This window comes from Paroedura picta, chromosome 2 (assembly GCF_049243985.1).
Source record: "Paroedura picta isolate Pp20150507F chromosome 2, Ppicta_v3.0, whole genome shotgun sequence".
NCBI classification, from domain to species: Eukaryota; Metazoa; Chordata; class Lepidosauria; order Squamata; family Gekkonidae; genus Paroedura; species Paroedura picta.
In genome coordinates, this window is record NC_135370.1 from 182664637 (window position 1) to 182684907 (window position 20271).

Here is a 20271-nt window from a genome sequence, read left to right on the forward strand (position 1 = left end):
TGATCCTGCGTTGAGCAGGGGGTTGGACTAGATGGCCTGTATGGCCCCTTCCAACTCTATGATTCTATGAGAGAGCCCGGATATTCCTGCTTGGTCAGAACAGCTTTATCAGGACTGTTACTAGTCCAGGGTCACCCGGCTGGCTGCATGTGGGGGAGTGCAGAATCAAACCCGGCCTGCCAGATTAGAAGTCTGCGCTCCTAACCACAACACCCAACTGGCTTTAGGGTAACGATGTTACATGCTGAAATACATGGTGGACTAGATGGCCTTTGGCACCCCTTCTAGTTCTATGGTTCTAGGTTTCTCAGGTAAGGAAGGTTGCTATAAGAAGCTTCCTTGTTTGAATAGGTTATATGTGTGTTAATAGGGATCAATTTATATGTTGGAGCATTGGCTTTTGAATAGGAGAAAATTATGCATTTTGCAGCTTCTTTGGGGAGGGCGAGTATATCTTGTTGGAGGGGCCGGAGGGCGTTGCGAGCAGGTATGGAACACAAGAACACTTTACGTGTTGCAAAATCTATCCCACCAAGGTATAATAAGACATTTGGATGCAAAAGGTCCCAGGTTCAATCCCCAGCATCCCCAGTTTAAAGGAACAGGCAGGAGGTGATGGGAAAGACCTCAGCCTGAGACGCTGGAGAGCAGCTGCTAGCCTGAGTAGGAGATACTCACCATAATGGACCAAGGGTCTGCTTTAGTATAAGGCAGCTTTGTGTGTATGTTAAATACACAGAATGTAAATAGTAACTAAACCTCTGAATCCCAGAGCCAGGAGATACCTTCAACGGAAGGCCTTGGTCTCTGAGCCCTGCTCCTCTCCCTCCAGAGGAACTGGTTTGCCACTGCATGGGAATGATGCAGGACTGGTTAGACTACTGCTGTGATCCAGCAGGGTTCTCTTGAAGGTACCTTGGCTTCTCTACCCTGTCGTTAGCTCTAAAGAGGAACTGGTTGATCACTGTGTGAGACAGGAGGCTGGACTGGATGAACCCCTGGTCTGACCCAGCAGGCCTCTCCTGATGTCCTTAGGAAGGCCTCGGCCTCTCTGCCCTGTTGCTGGGCCTCCAGAGGAACTGGCTGGCCCCTGTGTGAGACAGGAGGCTGGACTGGATGGACCCCTGGTCTGACCCAGCAGGGCTCTCCTGATGTCCTTAGGAAGGCCTCGGCCTCTCTGCCCTGTTGCTGGCCCTCCAGAGGAACTGGCTGGCCCCTGTGTGAGACAGGAGGCTGGACTGGATGGACCCCTGGTCTGACCCAGCAGGGCTTTCCTGATGTCCTTAGGAAGGCCTCGGCCTCTCTGCCCTGTTGCTGGCCCTCCAGAGGAACTGGCTGGCCCCTGAGTGAGACAGGAGGCTGGACTGGATGGACCCCTGGTCTGACCCAGCAGGGCTCTCCTGATGTCCTTAGGAAGGCCTCGGCCTCTCTGCCCTGTTGCTGGCCCTCCAGAGGAACTGGCTGGCCCCTGTGTGAGACAGGAGGCTGGACTGGAGGGACCCCTGGTCTGACCCAGCAGGGCTCTCCTGATGTCCTTAGGAAGGCCTCGGCCTCTCTGCCCTGTTGCTGGCCCTCCAGAGGAACTGGCTGGCCCCTGAGTGAGACAGGAGGCTGGACTGGATGGACCCCTGGTCTGACCCAGCAGGGCTCTCCTGATGTCCTTAGGAAGGCCTCGGCCTCTCTGCCCTGTTGCTGGCCCTCCAGAGGAACTGGCTGGCCCCTGAGTGAGACAGGAGGCTGGACTGGATGGACCCCTGGTCTGACCCAGCAGGGCTCTCCTGATGTTCTTAGGAAGGCCTCGGCCTCTCTGCCCTGTTGCTGGCCCTCCAGAGGAACTGGCTGGCCTCTGTGTGAGACAGGAGGCTGGACTAGATGGTCTTAACATGAACAAACAAATTAGTCCAATTCAGGAGTAAGTTATGATAGTTTTCTAACTTCTTGGTCAATGCCATTCGGTCAAGTGGGTAGTTTCCTCTTAGTACTTTAATACTTCTTCATCTCTCACCTTAGAATCGGAAGCATTCCCATGCCTCTTTTACAAAAACTGAGGTTCAAACTGTTCCGAAAACCCAAAGTGTGTTTATGGGGAAATCGGGCAGATTCTTGGGACTGTATAAGCAACGTCCCTGGAATTTCCCCAAGGCTATTCAGGATGCCAGTCCAGCATTAATTAATACGGAACAGGCAGAAATGACAAAATTAATAATCAAGCTGTAACATATATTAATAATGTAATGAGGAATTTGAATGAGAAATTCACAATTCACAAGGCTCGATCCTGTCATATCCTGTAAGCTCAGTAAGGCTGGCCTGGCTCATATTTGGATGGGAGACCTTTAAGGAGTACCAGGCGCATGATGTTTGTTGGAATGCTTTTGTAGTTCGATGATAAGAGAAACTCTGTATGTCGGAGTACTGAAATTGAATGCTGTGGCTCTTCAGATGTCCATAGACTACAATGCCCATGAGCCCCTGCAGGGGCTCATGGTAATTGTAGTCCATAGACATCTGGAGAGCCACAGTTTGGCCACCCTGCTGTATATAGCTATAGATCTGGAGTAGGAGTGGCCGAATAATGAATCTCTAGATGTCCGTAGCAGTGGCTCATGGGAATTGTAGTCTGTGGACATCTGGGGCCACCCCTAGTCTAGAGGAATGTATGTATCTGAAAAAAATGGAATGAAACTAATTCATAGCCGGTGAATTTGTCACAGCACAATTTAATACGATACATGGAGAAATTAAATCAACTGTTCACCGACCCTATGTGCACGAGAAGAATTCCTTGAAGACGGACTTCAGTTGATTTTTCCATTTAGTTCAACATAATGCACATACTGTACAGTAAATAAATAACAATAGCATATGATAATCTCCGATATATATTATTCGCCGTGTGGCCCCTGTTTCCTTGCGCCCTTTCTACACTCTCTTGTTCGCTTGCTTTTCATAGGAAAAATATTTCCCCGGACAAGAAAAGATGCCAGTCGGGCATGGAACAGCGAAGTCTACGCCCTATGCCTCCTCTTGGCACAGCTTGCCCCCCCTTCCCCTGCCATGTTACGGGAAAGCCCTCCCGGCATCATGTCTTAGCTCAATCCCCCAGCATCACGAAGCCCGTCTCTACAGCTGCCGCTTGGTCTTTTGTCTGCCCCGGCATCGTCCCCGTGGCATCTATGGATTTTAATGAGTCCAGGAAAGGGCTGGGCCTCTTGGGCCGTAAAGCGAAAAGCGTCCTGGTTCCTCGGAACAGCCCCCTTCCCCCTTCAGCTTCTGCCTTTTGTTCCTTCCCCATCTGAACTGGGGAACTGAGGGCAGTTTGCGTTCTATTTTCGGCCTTGGCTCCGGGTGTGAGTGTCTCTGAGCTTTCACCTAGTTCCCTCGCCCTCTGAAGCAGCCTTTGGAAGCTGCGGCCAGAGGAGGACGCAACCGTGCACATGAGACCCCTTTTAAAGCACTGACTGGCCACTGGCTTCTGCACACAGCATGGGGGTACGAAAGCTGCCCTGTCCTTCCTCACTGGTGGTCCGGGCATTTGAGCAGGTTTCCCCAACGCCCGTATGGTCCTCCCCTCAGCACACAATGCAGTTTTCTGACTGTGGGAGGGGAATGTTGTGGGTGGCCCTCCTTCAACCGGCAGGGTTTCCCCTGGAGAAGTGTGCGGTTCTGTCCCGGTGTGCTTCCTTTCCCGGAAGAAGGAGGTAGGCATTGATTTTGACGTTAGCCATTCAGTCGAGTCCAGCTCTGGGCGACCCTGTGACTCAGCTGTCACCGCGGCTTCCGATCTTGCGCCGCTCCTTTTAGTTGTGCAATGTTCTGGCCGGTGTCCACTTTGATTGTGTCTAACCACCACGCCCTTTGTCGGCCTGGTTTCCTTTCCCCATTGACCTAGCATGATTGCTTTCTCCGTTGAGATGGATGGCAGGATCTGGCCAAAGTAAGTGAGCCGGAGTATCGTGATTTTGCCTACCAGGGATAGATCGGTCTTTATGCTCTGTTGTGTTTCCTTGCTGGTGACTTTTGCTGTCCATGGCACACACAGAAGCTTTCTCCAGCCCCAGGGTTGTTGTTGTTGTTGTTTAAATGTATTGCCCACCTCTCTCTGCAAAGCCTGCTCGTAGCAGATTACAAGATAAAATAAATAAAATACAAATCCCCTAATCCCTCCCACAAATACATCAGATAACAGAATACAAAACCAGCAAGAACAGGACGGCAGACCAACCCCCGCCCCCCCACCTACCCCTGCTGGGAACCAGGGAGAAAACTGCAGGCCATCGCTGTTAAAATATGGTGGAATACCTCCCCCTCCTTGGGGGGCCCACAGATCTTCTCTCCACACTGGCCTCAACCATAGACCTGGTGGAAGAGCTCCGTTTTGCAGGCCCTGTGAAAAGCCGGAAGCTCCTGCAGGGCGCATATCTCCTCTGGGAGGTCATTCCACCAGGTAGGGGCCAGGACCGAAAAGGCCCTGTCCCTAGTCGAGGCCAGGTTCTGAGATCGGACAAGACTGCGCTAGTGTGGGCCATCCCAGTCGGAGCCCGTCCCCTCTGCAGCAAGTCCCTGGGAAGGGCAAAGTTATTCGGAGTCGCAATGAGAGCAGCCAGGGATGTTCCTGGCATGACAGCGGGCACGGTTTCCACTAACGCACAGGTGCTTTTCCGTTTCCCTTTTTCAAGCCAAGAGCTCCAGGCGAAATGAAAAAGTGGTGATGAAAGAGAACTGGTCAGGCTGCATTTGGCGGCCAGATCTCAAAAGAGACGATAGGAGTTGGGAAAGTTGCCAAAAACAGCTGGGAAAAGCATCAAGGGGCAGAGCATCTCCCCGGGGGAGGGGCTAAAACCTTTGGGACTCAAGCATCGCAGGGAGAGGGGTGTGTGTGTGTATTTGGGGTGGGGGGGGGCTGGAAGCTGCAGTTTTGGTGTCGTGGCTAAGGGCGGCAGCCTCTAATCTGGAGAACCAGGTTTGATTCCTCACTCCTCCTCCATGTGCAGCCATCTGAGTGACCTTGGGCCAGTCACAGTTCTCTCACAACTGTTCTCACAGGGCAGTTCTGTCAGGGCTCTCTCAGCCCCGCCTCCCTCACAGGGTCTCTGTCGTGGGGAGAGGAAAGGGAAGGCGACTGGAAGCCACTTGGAGACTCCTTCGGATAGAGAAAAGCGGCATATAAGAACCAACTCTTCTTCTTCTTCAGTAATCTCAGGGCTCTCTCAGCCTCCCCTCCCTCACAGGGTGTCTGTTGTGGGGAGAGGAAAGGGAAGGCGACTGGAAGCCGCTTTGAGACTCCTTCAGGTAGAGAAAAGCGGCATATAAGAACTAACTGTTCTTTTTCAGTAATCTCAGGTCTCTCTCAGCCTCCCCTCCCTCACAGGGTCTCTGTCGTGGGGAGAGGAAAGGGAAGGCGACTGGAAGCCACTTGGAGACTCCTTCGGATAGAGAAAAGTGGCATATAAGAACAAACTCTTCTCCTTCTTCAGTAATCTCAGGTCTCTCTCAGCGTCCCCTCCCTCACAGGGTGTCTGTTGTGGGGAGAGGAAAGGGAAGGCGACTGTAAGCCGCTTTGAGACTCCTTCAGGTAGAGAAAAGCGGCATATAAGAACTAACTCTTCTTCTTCAGTAATCTCAGGTCTCTCTCAGCCTCCCCTCCCGCACAGGGTGTCTGTTGTGGGGAGAGGAAAGGGAAGGCGATTGGAAGCCGCTTTGAGGCTCCTTTGAGTAGTGAAGTTATAAAAAACAGCTCTTCTCCTTCTTTTAATCAGGAGAGCTGGGTTCGATTCCCCACTCCTAATTCACAGGCAGCCAGCTGGTTGACCTTGGGCTAGTCCCAATTCTCTCAGCCCTGATCTCACACAGCAGTTCTCTCAGAGGGGATTGTCAGCCACGTTGAGACTCCTTCGGGCACTGAAAAGCAGGATGCAAGAATCCTCCTCCTCTTCTTCCTCCTCCAGAGACAACTAGGTGGGTCTCGGTTCTGATCCAGCAGGGTGTTTCATTATGATTTTGGGAGGCGTCAGAGAGCGTTGAGTGGCAGCTGGAACATAATGAGCTTGCTTGGAATGTGGATCTCTTTTTGTTTGTTGTTTTGACACCGTACCGGAATATGTCGAAACACCTGGCCCCAGCCTCTCCTCCCCAAGCAGGCCTCCGGGGATCGTGGCCGTCTGCCGTCTGGGGGTGCATGGGCTGTTTTCTCCCTTGCCCCAAGCATTGCATCATCATTCAGAGCCGTTGCTGGATTTCCGGCTCGGCTTCCCAGACGGCTTTTCCCGGGCGTGAACTTTCTCTGGAAACTGAAGATGAAGAAAGACCATCCTGTCTTTCGCTCACACCCTCCCTAGCTCTGGGCTGGGGTTATCCTTGTGCTGTTCTGACCTAAGGAGGTGGGGAGCTCCCCCTCACTGGCAGTCTTCAAGCAGCGGCTGGACAGATCCTTCTCCTGGATGCTTGAGGCTGATCCTGCACTGAGCAGGGGGTGGGACTAGATGGCCTGCATGGCCCCTTCCCACTCTAGGATTCTAGGAGTCTAGTTCAGCAGTGGAAGGGGCTGCCTAAGGAGGTGGGGAGCTCCCCCTCACTGGCCGTCTTCAAGCAGTGGCTGGACAGATCCTTCTCCTGGATGCTTGAGGCTGATCCTGCACTGAGCAGGGGGTGGGACTAGATGGCCTGCATGGCCCCTTCCCACTCTAGGATTCTAGGAGTCTAGTTCAGCAGGGGAAGGGGCTGCCTAAGGAGGTGGGGAGCTCCCCCACACTGGCCGTCTTCAAGCAGTGGCTGGACAGATCCTTCTCCTGGATGCTTGAGGCTGATCCCGCACTGAGCAGGGGGTGGGACTAGATGGCCTTCATGGCCCCTTCCCACTCTAGGATTCTAGGAGTCTAGTTCAGCAGGGGAAGGGGCTGCCTAAGGAGGTGGGGAGCTCCCCCACACTGGCCGTCTTCAAGCAGCGGCTGGACAGATCCTTCTCCTGGATGCTGGAGGCTGATCCTGCACTGAGCAGGGGGTGGGACTAGATGGCCTGCATGGCCCCTTCCCACTCTAGGATTCTAGGAGTCTAGTTCAGCAGTGGAAGGGGCTGCCTGAGGAGGTGGGGAGCTCCCCCTCACTGGCCGTCTTCAAGCAGTGGCTGAACAGATCCTTCTCCTGGATGCTGGAGGCTGATCCTGCACTGAGCAGGGGGTGGGACTAGATGGCCTGCATGGCCCCTTCCCACTCTAGGATTCTAGGAGTCTAGTTCAGCAGTGGAAGGGGCTGCCTGAGGAGGTGGGGAGCTCCCCCTCACTGGCCGTCTTCAAGCAGTGGCTGAACAGATCCTTCTCCTGGATGCTGGAGGCTGATCCTGCACTGAGCAGGGGGTGGGACTAGATGGCCTGCATGAACCCTTCCCACTCTAGGATTCTAGGAGTCTAGTTCAGCAGTGGAAGTGGCTGCCTAAGGAGGTGGAGAGCTCCCCCTCACTGGCCATCTTCAAGCAACGGCTGGACAGATCCTTCTCCTGGATGCTGGAGGCTGATCCTGCACTGAGCAGGGGGTGGGACTAGAAGGCCTTCATGGCCCCTTCCCACTCTAGGATTCTAGGAGTCTAGTTCAGCAGTGGAAGGGGCTGCCTAAGGAGGTGGGGAGCTCCCCTCACTGGCGGTCTTCAAGCAGCGGCTGGACAGATCCTTCTCCTGGATGCTAGAGACTGATCCTGCCTTGAGCAGGGGGTGGGACTAGATGGCCTGCATGGCCCCTTCCCACTCTAGGATTCTAGGAGTCTAGTTCAGCAGTGGAAGGGGCTGCCTCAGGAGGTGGGGAGCTCCCCCTCACTGGCCGTCTTCAAGCAGCGGCTGGACAGATCCTTCTCCTGGATGCTTGAGGCTGATCCTGCACTGAGCAGGGGGTGGGACTAGAAGGCCTTCATGGCCCCTTCCCACTCTAGGATTCTAGGAGTCTAGTTCAGCAGTGGAAGGGGCTGCCTAAGGAGGTGGGGAGCTCCCCTCACTGGCGGTCTTCAAGCAGCGGCTGGACAGATCCTTCTCCTGGATGCTAGAGGCTGATCCTGCCTTGAGCAGGGGGTGGGACTAGATGGCCTGCATGGCCCCTTCCCACTCTAGGATTCTAGGAGTCTAGTTCAGCAGGGGAATGGGCTGCCTAAGGAGGTGGGGAGCTCCCCCTCACTGGCAGTCTTCAAGCAAAGGTTGGATACACACTTTTCTTGGATGCTTTAGGATGCTTTGGGCTGATCCTGCGTTGAGCAGAGGGTTGGACTAGATGGCCTGTGTGGCCCCTTCCAACTCTATGATTCTGTGATTCTGTGATTCTGTGATTCTATCTCTCTGGCCAGAAGCCCAAATGAAATGATACAGAACCTGATTCCAGTGGGTAGTCGTGTTGGACTGAAGTTGCTCAACAAAATTTGATTTTCAGCCACATCTTTAGGCCACAGGAAGGCGTGAACTTTTGTGCACGTGCAAGACTGAGGAGGTGTTCCTGCACATGAAAACTTGCGCCTTGAATAAATGTTTGTTGCTCATAAAGGTCCCCAATTGGACCCAAATTTTGTTATACAGAACTTGAGTGTCCTGGGTGGGAGGGGGCACTCTTGAAGGAGCAGGTGGGAGTGGCCTGGGAAGATCCTAAAGGAAAGGATTCCAAAAGGGCAGGAAGGAGAAGAAGAGTTGGTTCTTTTATGCCGCTTTTGTCTACCTGAAGGAGGCTCAAAGCAGCTTCCAGTCGCCTTCCCTTCCTCTCCCCACAACAGACACCCTGTGAGGGAGGTGAGGCTGAGGGAGCCCTGAGATTACTGAAGAAGAAGAAGAAGAATCAGTTCATATAAGCCGCTTTTCTCTACCCGAAGGAGTCTCAAAGCAGTTCCAGTTGCCTTCCCTTTCCTCTGCCCGCAACAGACCTCCTGTGAGGTGGGTGAGGGTGAGAGAGCCCTGAGATTACTGAAGAAGAAGTTGGTTCTTATATGCTGCTTTTCTCTACCCGAAGGAGTCTCAAAGTGGCTTCCAATCACCTTCCCTTTCCTCTCCCCACAACAGTCACCCTCGGTGGGAGGGGAGGCTGAGAGAGCCCTGAGATTACTGAAGAAGAGTTGGGTCTTATATGCCGCTTTTCTTTACCTGAACAAGTCTCAAAGTGGCTTCCAATCGCCTTCCCTTCCTCTCCCCACAACAGGCATCTTGTGAGGGAGGGGAGGCTGAGAGATCCCTGAGATTACTGGAGAAGAAGAAGTTGGTTCTTACATGTTGCTTTTCTCTACCCGAAGGAGTCTCAAAGCGGCTTCCAATCACTTTCCTTTTTCTCTCCCCACAACAGACACCCTGTGAGTTAGGGGAGGCTGAGAGAGTTGACACCCACTTTAGTGGCATTTTGGCAGTGTGGTATTTGAAATTCTCTTGCAGAAAGGAATTGAAGGTTATTAAGTTCAAAGAAGGAGGCACAAAGTACAGCAACATGATCTAATAACTCTCCCACTAGCTCCACAAGCACCATCAAACAATGTGCCGTTAGTTGTCTTTTGTAGTCCTGACTATACGCTTAACATGTCCATTAATCGCAGGGAGGAAAGGGGTGGATATCACATGGCGAATGGGTCCATCGGTCAGGAAGGTGCGAAATTTCGTACATGTAAATTGTGTACCATTGTCCAATATGACAATATCCAGCAGACCATGCCTCATTAATAGGCAGCACAGCTTGCAGTTCACAACCATTAACTTCATGGACAACACCAGGAGGACCTCAGGCCATTTGGACAGGGCATCCACTACAATAAGAGAGGGCTGATCCTTGAATGGCCCGGCAAAATTGACATGGATCCGTCACACGGGAGCACAGGCCTGTTCCCAGGAGTGCATCAGGGTGCGTGGAGGTTCTGGCCTTGATTCCGGAGAGGACTCACAACGTCCCACCCATTTCTCAGTGGCATAATCCATGTTTGGCCAATACCTGTAACTGCAGCCCTTCTCCCTGGTGACCCTTGTTGAGGCTAGCCAGCACATTGAGGAATCACAACCCATGTCCCCCAGAGGAGGCACCCTTTGTGGACTGAAAGTTGGTGTCAAATGGGGTGAACAACCTGCCTGGTGACACCACTGGCCTCCCCTGCCAAGTCCAATGCAGAGGTTTAGACAGGACAGTGTCCCTAGATCTGCCAACTGGGCCACATGGACCAGGGTCAAGGGCAGGAGATCCATGAGCAACACTCCCACAGCCAGAGCAGAATCGACCATTGGGCCAGGCACCGACAGGTGGCTGAGGCCATCAGCATTGCCCATCATTGAGGCCAGAAAGTAGGTCAAACAGTAGGTATAAGCATTGAGAAAATGGTCCACTCCAAGACACAGGAGGACAAAATGTGTGTGTGTGTGCGGGGGGGCAGGGGGGGGTCTGGCGGTCAGGCACAAACAAACCCACGATGGGTTTATGGTCCATTAGAATCATGAACTGAGGGCCATAGACAAAATCATGAAATTTGCTATGGTCACACCATACTTAGCTTATGCCATGATTCACACCCTGCTTAGCTGAGGTCTCACCCTGCTTAGTTGAGGCCACAGACCTCAACTAAGGGGATATCCAGGAGAAGGGTCAGACACAAGGACGCTAGATACACCAACCTCCCTGCTAGGTAGGACTGCCACCACCTCTGAATGGTTTCGAAGGCTTTCAAGGGCCAGGGAATTAACAGGAGACCTGACTCAATCAGCGAGCTAAATGTAGACGATGTATAGGAACTATAGTTGCCTAATGGGGCCATTCACCAATAAATTTTGCACCGTGTATTTAATTTTCCTCAGGTGGTTGCACTCTAAAGGAGAAAGCATGCTTTAGCCAATCAGTCAACAGGTATTGGAATAGTGGATTGAAGAAGAAGAAGAGTTGGTTCTTATATGCCGCTTTTCCCTACCTGGAAGGAGGCTCAAAGCGGCTTCCCTTCGCCTTCCCTTTCCTCTCCCCATAACAGACACCCTGTGAGGGAGGGGAGGCTGAGAGAGCTCTGAGATTACTGAAGAAGAAGAAGAAGAGTTGGTTCTTATATGCCACTTTTCCTTACCCGAAGGAGGCTCAAAGCGGCTTACAGTCACCTCCCCATTCCTCTTGAAAAAGGTGAATGGCATAGACATTACTTCCATGCGGATATGGGTGAAGGATGGCTGCGTTTTGTGATAAGAAATGCACAAATTGCTCCCAAGCACACCCAGTTGTAATGAGGAAAACTGGAAGCAGGTGGCAAAGCTGCCAAAAAGAGTTACCGGACCATGGAACCCTAAACCATTGGAAATATAGGTGATCAATAAGTTAGAAGGCCTGCTCTCTGCGGAAAATACGAGCACTCCAGGAAGATGAGAACAGGTGCAAAAAGTAGCATAAACAGGTTGTCACTGAACAATGGGCATCTAAAACCTGATGCAGAAGCAGATTTTTAAAAATTGAAGTTGGGAGGCCAAATATATACCTACTGAAGATTTGTTGGTTTTGGCTGCAGGCCCCAAACCCCATTCATTTACAAAATATAAAATGTTTCGTGGACCTGCTTCATTAAGCAGGGAAGTACACTAGAATAACACGAGATATCATCCAAGCTTTGACAAGCAGTCATGTGCTTGCAAATGAAATGTATTTAGGTGTCACCCCAAACATTGTAATTAAGCAGTGTAGAATGTATTACCAGGTGCTTCAGGTTCCGTTCACTGAATACCAAAATGTCCTAGGTGTTTCATCCTACTCACATTTCCTTTGTTTGTTCCTTTGTTTGTTTTGCAACTTCTGCATAGCCTAATCAGACAGGAATTCTTGCTGGGCCTTTAGAAGCGTGTCATATACTAAACATATTCCTTTATATCTGTATCAATTGTACTCTGGATCAGTGGTCCCCAACCCCCGGTCCAGAGACCGGTCCCGGTCCGTAGAACAGTCAGTACCGGGCCATGACTCCTCCTCCCCAGCTGCTGCCTCGGGTGCTGCCCTGCCACTCTGCTGCTGGCTCGCCTTTGGTGTTCTCCGGTGGCCTCCATGGCTGGGGCTCCCCCTCGGCATGGCACTGCCCCCCAGCAGGTGGCGGGAAGTCAGGGGCACCAGCGGGAAAGCAAGTGGAGCAGGGGCTCAGGCGGCGACGATGTCCCTCGGCAAAAGACTACCCACCCGGGCCTCAGTAAAATTGTCAAGCGTTGACCGGTCCCCAGTGATAAAAAGGTTGGGGACCACTGCTCTGGATGATAAAGCATGCTCTAGCTAATCAAAATTAAAAGTCTCTTTATTCGATGTAGTTTTATTGTAGTGTAGAATCCAATCAGAACGGTTTCTAGATATATCTTGTTTTCAAAGGGTAATTTTCCTCAGTGGTTGTCCTCCCATGTGTAAATATAATGGTCATCCAAATAGATAATTCAATACCTTTATTAAATCTATTAAATCGTTTATACACCGTCTTTTGGCTCTGCACTGTAGGAATGCTAGTAATCCAAGTGCTCCATCTTGTCTATGACAGCCCTTCAAGTATTTGAAGATGGTTATCAGATCCCCGCTCAGTCACCTTTTCTCCCTAAACCTTTCCTCATACGACTTGGTCTCCAAACCGCTCACCATCTTTGTAGCCCTCCTCTGGACATGCTCCAGTGACTCTAAATCTTTCTTCAGCTGTGGTGCCCAAAACTGAACACAGTATCCTAAGTGAGGTCTAACCAGAATGGAGTAAAGTGGTAACATCCCCTCACATGTGCACATGCTGCTGTTGTTCCTGCTGTAGGGGGTCACGGAGTGGCGGTGGCCATTCCGAGGTGAGCTTCGAGACGGCGTGGAAGAGGCCACTGCCATACCGCCACTGCGACCCCCCCCCCCAGGAAAGGCTGAATGAACCCTGGGTTGAGAACAGCTGCTCTGGAGCAACAGAAAACAACTCTGCTCCATAATAGCCCCTCAAGTATTTGAAGATGGTTATCGTGTCATCTCTTGGTCGTCTTCTCTCCAGGCTAACCAAACCAAGCTCCCTCAGTCTTCCTTCATATCCCAACTTGGTGGATTTTTGTGTGTGTTCTGTTTGGGGAGGTCCTGAACTGAACCCTGAACAGAACACGAACAAAAATCTCTGAACCGAATCAGACCTCCCCGAACCACAGCCGAACCAGAAATTCCGGTGCGCATCCCTATGTAGCTGCAAACCGGTTTGAAGTTCACTACTGCTAACCGAGAACTAGGCCTTGTTCTTGCTGTCTGCAGGACTGGTCTTCCTTACAGGATTGTTGTAAGAATAGCCAAATAACTTGGAATGCTTAAGGTTTTTATTTTTGTTTCCTTTAGGGGACTACTGGGCTATCTTCAGAAACTTAAACTCAAGCGGCTGCTGCTGGATTTATTTATTTTGTATGCTTCCGTCCCCTTCATCATTCGACTCTTTCCGTCGCTTCTCCGGAAGTTTGTCTATCTCAGTTTTTGTAAGTATTGGCTCGTTTGAATTGACGTTTTCTACAATGGAAAAGGGACCATGTAAAGATGTGTATTCCTCTGAGCCGGGACGTGGCTGGAATCCTTTTTGGGTTTTTTGACATCAGTGGTTTTAACCTGAAGGCGAGCTTCAAAGTGCAATTCTCTTCCAGTGTCTTTCCCCTTCGGAGTGGACTTTCAGAAGCCTGAAGTGTACCTCAATCATACTATCAACTTCTATCTCACCCCTGAGCCGGGGGTCACGTTCGGCATTTGGTGAGTGAATCTGATGGCTGTGTTGTTCTTCCCCCGTGTTGCCACTGTGCTGACAAATGTCTCCTCTTTTGTGGGAACACAGCTCTGATCCAGAGAGGGAGACAGAGGGGGTCCGTATTGCAAACAAATGAGTCAGACAGGGTGGGTTTTCTCCGGTCCCCTCCAGAGAAGCCCCCCTCCTCCCCATACGCTTGAATCTGGCCTTCAGGTTGGCTGATGCCCCATAATCAAATTCTTTGTGGCCTCCAAGTTCTGAGCCAGGCACAAGCAGCTGGACTTCCGTTGTCCTGAGAGGGTAACCCAGTGACAGCCTGTTCCGCTTCTCTTAGGCACGCCCTGCCCGACAACCGGCGGAAAGAGGCGGAAGGGAAGGACCACAGCTGGCATGAAGAAATTCTGGCAGACGATAATCCCGTCATCATCTATCTCCATGGCAATGGGGGGAACAGGTGGGTGGAAGGTTGCACTGGCTCTTTCTCTGGGCTGTGCTGGTATAGGTGGGGGGGTGGTAAGTGGGGGGAGGGAGGTCGGCATCAAAGGCAAAGGGAGGGAGCTCTTGTGGTGATGCCTCTGCATGGAATTAGGATCCCAACCCAAACAATTTGCTGCGTGGATCAAAGGAATGATTTGGAGAACCAGGGAGAAGCGGGACCTAGCTTTTTTCCGGGTGCTTTTCTTGCCTAGAAACATGCAAGCACACCTGTGTGAAGCTTCCGTATGCTAAATCAGACTGCATTCAAATGTACACACCAGTGCCTTGCTTCATAAACATATATAGATTCAAATGAGTAGCTGTGTTGTTCTGAAGTAGCACAATAAAATCAGAGTCCAATTGGGCACCTTTAAGACCAACAAAGATTTATTCACAGTGTGAGCTTTCGAGTGCAAGCACTCTTCCTCAGACTAAGAACTGACCATCATAACAGTAGGAATATATAAGCAAAAGTTAATCCTGTTACATTATTATCATGTGGCTGTGCTTGGATGCTGTGACACAGTTTACTAATGTAACAGGATTAACTTTTGCTTATATGTTCCCACTGTCATGATGGTCACTTCATAGTCTGAAGAAGAGTGCTTGCACTCGAAAGCTCACGCCCTGGATAAACCTTTGTTCGTCTTAAAAGTGCTACTGGACTCTGATTTTATCATAAACATATAATAACAATAACAACAATAATAACCACCCTTGCCAGTTGGCTCATGCCTTTCATACATAGCTTAGGTGCCCCCACACTAGAAGACCTGGGTACTACCCCATTTCTTTGACCTTGAATCCTAGAGTCATGGATTTGGAAGGGATCTCCAGGGTCCATGCTCAGATGATGCCCTCCCCCCCAATAACCTCAGAATCCCTGGCCAATCTGGCCTGGCTCCAAAGTGGTGATCAGAAATTTCCTGAGCATGCAAAAAAGGGCCAAAGGGCCAAGCATGGGCAATAACCCCTTCTGCCCACCCACTTACAATCTGCCAAAGTTCACTGAATCAGCTTAAAAGAGAGCCATCGGTGGCTTTTAATCTGGCAAACTGGGGTTGATTCCCTGCTCCTCCACGTGCAGCCAGCTGGGTGAACCTGGGCTAGTCACAGCACTGATAGAACTGTTCTGACTGAGCAGGAATATCAGGGCTTTCTCAGCCTCACCCAGCTCACAGGGTGTCTGTTTTGAGGAGAGAAAAGGGAAGGTGGACTCCTGGGCCCATTCTGCACACATAGGATAATGCACTTTCAATGTGCTTTGGCAGCTGGGTTTTCCTGTGCGGAACAGGAAAATCTACTTCTAAAGTGTGTTGAATGTGCATTATCTATTGTGTGCAGAAATAGGCCCTAGTGGAGAAAAGCAGCATTTAAGAATGAACTCTTCTTCTTCTTCTTCTTCTCAAAACTTCCAAGGAAGGAGAACCCACCACCTCCCGAGGAAGCCTGTTCCACTGAGGAACCGCTCTAAGAGTCAGGAACTTCTTCCGGATGTTGAGACGGAATTTCCTTTGGATTAATTTCATCCCATTGGTTCTGGTCCGTCCCTCCAGGGCAAGAGATAACAACTCTGCTCCATCCTCTACATGGCAGCCTTTTAAATGCTTGAAGATGGTGATCAGATCCCCTCTCAGTCGTCTCCTCTCCAGGCTAAACAGACCAAGCTCCCCCAACCTTTCTTCATACGTCTTGGTCTCCAAACCCCTCACCATCTTTGTTGCCCTCCTCTGGACACGCTCCAGTTTCTCTACATCCTTCTTCAATTATAGTGCCCAAAACTGAACTCAGGACTCCAAGCGAGGTCTAACCAGAGCAGTGTAAAGCAGTACCATCATTTTGCACAATCTGGATACTATACTTCTTTTAATAAAGCCCAAAATCCCATTTGCCTTTTTAGCTACCGAGTCACACTGCTGACTCATGTTCAATGTATGGTCTACTAAGACTCCGAGATCCTTTTTGCACATGCTACTGCCAAATCAGGTCTCCCCCATCCTATAATGACGCATTTGATTTTCCCCATCTAAACTTTACATTTATCACTATTGAAATTCATCTTATCATTTTAGCCCAGTTTTCCAGCCTGTCAAGATCATCTTGTATTCTGATTCTGTCTTCTGTTGTGTTTGCTACCCCTCCCAGTTTAGTATCATCTGCAAATTTAATAAGTATCCCCTCTAATCCCTCATCCAAATCATTTATGAATATGTTGAACAACACAGGCCCCAGGACAGATCCTTGGGGAACTCCACTTGTCACAAGAAGATGCTGAACCATTAACAAGTACCCTCTGGGTATGATTTGTCAACCAGTTATTGATCCACCTGACAGAATTAGGATCCATACCGCATTTTACCAACTTGTCAACAAGAATGTCATGTGGAACCTTATCAAAAGCTTTACTGAAATCCAGATAAACTATGTCCATGGCATTCCCCTGATCCAGCAAGGTAGTCACTTTCTCGAAGAAAGAGATAAGGTTGGTCTGACATGACATGTCCTTGAGAAAGCCCAGCTTCACTCGAGTGGCTCTGTTCCTTTTTCCTCTTAAAAGGCTTTAAGTATCCCTGTTACAGAGAGATGCAATTACTTTCTCCGCCCCATTGTAACCTTGTTTTGCAAGAGCTTCTCAGTTAAAGGGGGACACTGTGATTACAAAAGGAGGAATTTATGGGATGAAATGCTCACCAGGACTTCTCTAAAACTCTCTTCCAGGGCAACAAGCCACAGAGTACGGTTCACAAAGGTAGGTGATGTCCAGCTCGAGATGAGTTATTCCTAGACTCAGCCCCTTTCTGAGGCTGCAGTTTGGCATAGTGTTTAGGAATGCTGACTTCTAATCTGGCAAGCTGGGTTTGATTCCCTGCTCCTCCTCCACATGCAAACATCTGGGTGACCTTGGGCTCACCACGGCACTGATAAAGCTGTTCTGACCGAGCAGGAATATCAAGGCTCTCTCAGCCTCACCCACCTCACAGGGTGTCTGTTGTGGGGAGAGGAAAGGGAAGGCAACTGGAAGCCGCTTTGAGCCTCCTTCGGGTAGAGAAAAGCAGCTTCACCTGCCTCATAAGGGTGTCTGTTGTGGGGAGACCTGAGAAGAAACATACCATTTTTTTTTTTAACCTGCCCTATCCTGCGGGAGAAACCAGCCTCAGGATAAGCTAGCCCAAGCCTAGTTAGCAGGAGCAGTCTACCTGCCATCAGCATAGCCCCTTTAAACCTTAGAGCAGGGGTAGTCAAACTGCGGCCCTCCAGATGTCCATGGACTACAATTCCCAGAAGCCCCTGCCAGCATTCGCTGGCAGGGGCTCCTGGGAATTGTAGTCCATGGACATCTGGAGGGCCGCAGTTTGACTACCCCTGCCTTAGAGGCTGTCTTCTGCAGTCCCTTTAAACTTCTAACTTTAAAGGGACTGCAGCGGAAGCCTGATAAACAGCTGCTGTTCTTGGATCTACCTTGTAATTCTGGGATTTTTTCAGGCTTCCCCCCCCCCCAATTTTCCCAAGAAATCCCAGATAAGTTTAGGGTGCTGAAATCTACTTTAAAAATTCTGGTAAGGTGTTTTTGGGGTAGGTTTTTGGCTCACTTAGGTCCAACGGCACATCCCTAGAAGCCTGTCCTCCACGAATCTATCCTTTAGAAGCTGTTTGTTCCTGCGGGCATCACAGCATCCTCTGGCAACAAATTCCACATTTTAATCACTCTTCCACAGTCCCTTAAGGGCGATATTGTCTACCCGGACTGGCAGCAGCTCTCCAGGGTCCCAAGCAGAGGTCTTCCCCAGCACCTCCTTGCTGGTCTTTTAACTGGAGATGCCAGGGATTGAACCAGGGACCTTCTGCATGCCAAGCTGATGTTCTGCTACTGAGCCACTCCCTTTGGTTCATGTACAAGAATCCCAGACGCTGAAACTTTATCTTCTTGGACAGGTGATGAGCGATGCCAATTTTCACGTCCTGGCTGTTGACTACAGAGGTAAATTTCTGTTGAAAAACAATTCACTGTGTCTCCATTTTCAACCATGAGGCTGTTGTGTTTTTCCCCCTCCTGACCCTGCTTCTGACACTTCTCAGGCTATGCCGACTCCACCGGCGAGCCCAGCGAGACGGGCTTCACGACAGACGTCCTGTTCCTCTACCACTGGGTGAAGGCCCGGAGCGGAAACAGCACTGTGGTCCTCTGGGGACACTCCATCGGCACGGGGTATGTCTTGACGCTTAGCTTCAGTGCTTAAAGATTAACTGTTCCCTAATTATTGGAGATCTCTGACAAGGGGAGAGGGCGGAACAGAGCAAGAGTCCAGCAGCACCTGAAAGACCAACCAAATTTGAGGCAGGGGAAATGCTCTTGTGAATCACAGCTCAGTTCTCCAGAGTCCAGGAGCACCTATAGAATCATAGAATAAGTGACCTCCTGGGTCATCTAGTCCAACCCCCTGCACTATGCAGGACACTCCCAACCCTCTCGCTCACCCACTGTCACCTGCCACCCCCTTGAGCCTTCACAGAATCAGCCTCTCCGTCAGATGGCTCTCCTGCCTCTGCTTAGAAATTTCAAAAGATGGAGAACCCACCACCTCCTGAGGAAGCCTGTTCCACTGAGAAACCACTCTGACTGTCAGGAACTTCTTCCGGATGTTTAGATGGAATTGCTTTTGAATTAATTTCATTCCATTGGTTCTGGTCCTTCCCTCCGGAGCAAGAGAGAACAACTCTGCTGCATCCTCTACATCAGTGGTCCCCAACCTTTCTGAGGTTGGGGACCGGCAGGGCATCGCGTGCTGCGCCCACGCATCGGGCCGCGCCCGCACGGGCACGGCCGGCCCTGCTTCCCTCTCCCCGCCCTCCCGCAGTAAGAAGCTTCCCGGCCTGGGAAGTTTTTTACTGCGGGGGGGGCGGGGGGGGGAGCCGCGGCCCGGCGCCATGGCCTTCGTGGCCCGGCACCGGGCCGCGGCCCGCAGGTTGGGGACCACTGCTCTACATGGCAGCCTTTTAAGAACTTGAAGATGGTTATCAGATCCCCCTCAGTCGTCTCCTCTCCAGGCTAAACAGACCGAGCTCCCCCAGAAGTTTGGTCCCCACCTGAGAGACTAACCAGATTTGAGGCAGGGAAGGAGCTCTTGTGAGTCACAGCTCACTTCTTCTTCGCAGTTACTCCCACAAGCTCCTCCCCTGCCACAAGTTTTGCTTGTCTTTCAGGTGCTCCTAGAGTTTTGCTCTTTTCTGTTGCTACAAACAGACTAGCATGGCTCCCCATCCTGATGTATCTCCGTGGAAGTTGAAAAAGGAATTGCTTCTGTTTTCTCTATTGTTTTATGAAACGGATTACTTCTTTTCCAGTGTCATAGGTTTCCCCCTTGATAAGTTCATGTGTGCGCTAATGACCTTAGTGGGGACTTAATGAATTAATGATGACCTCCAAAATACACTTTCATTAAAAGCCTTGCAAACTGGGAGCCATGAATTCCTCGATAGAGTGATAGTATCATAGAACTTGGAAGGGACCTCCAGGGTCATCTAGTCCAACCCCTCTGCACAATGCAGGACACTCACCACTGCCTTCCGATACACAGCGACCCCCAATTCCCTGCTTCCTTCTACTTTTCCTAGTATGATTGTTGTTTCCTGAGACTCTTGTTTTCTCATAATGTGACTGAAGTACGAGAGCCCCAATTGGTTCATTTTAACGTAGGAAGAGTTCAGGCTTGAGATGATCGGGAACCCACTGATCGATCTGTCCATCTATCCATTTATCCATCCGTCCATCTATCCAGGGCCGGATTTTCCTATAGGCTAACTAGGCTTCAGCCTAGGGCCTCAAGATCAATATATTCAAATTGTTAGCAAAATTAAAATTACACTATGACACCAATCACAACATGTTTCATTTAACATATTGATATATATCACAGTAATGATGTATTTTATTATCGCTCATGTAATTTACAAACTTAAAAATGGGAGGTTAAAGGGCCACATAAGTCGAATAGCCTACGGTCTCTTTTCCTGTAAATCTGGCCATCCATCCATCCATCCATCCATCCATCCATCATCCATCTGTCCGCCCGCCCGCCCACCCACCCATCGTCCGTCCGTCCGTCCACCCACCCGTC

General features: G+C 50.6%; 1 protein-coding gene across 2 annotated transcripts in view; it reads left to right on the forward strand.

The window, feature by feature from the left end:
• ABHD12B (abhydrolase domain containing 12B) overlaps nucleotides 1-20271 on the forward strand; it is a 30081-nt gene that overhangs the window by 2058 nt on the left and 7752 nt on the right. Inside the window, exons 1-7 of one of the 2 annotated variants that reach the window (XM_077319032.1) lie at nucleotides 3838-3937; nucleotides 13285-13418; nucleotides 13581-13683; nucleotides 14013-14132; nucleotides 16874-16904; nucleotides 18089-18134; nucleotides 18233-18362. In XM_077319032.1, the coding sequence (XP_077175147.1) occupies nucleotides 3894-3937; nucleotides 13285-13418; nucleotides 13581-13683; nucleotides 14013-14132; nucleotides 16874-16904; nucleotides 18089-18134; nucleotides 18233-18362 (608 nt within the window). In that variant the 5' untranslated portion in view covers nucleotides 3838-3893. Of the gene's footprint in view, nucleotides 1-3837; nucleotides 3938-13284; nucleotides 13419-13580; nucleotides 13684-14012; nucleotides 14133-16873; nucleotides 16905-18088; nucleotides 18135-18232; nucleotides 18363-20271 lie in introns of those variants that run through there. The other variant, XM_077319031.1, reaches the window with a different exon arrangement.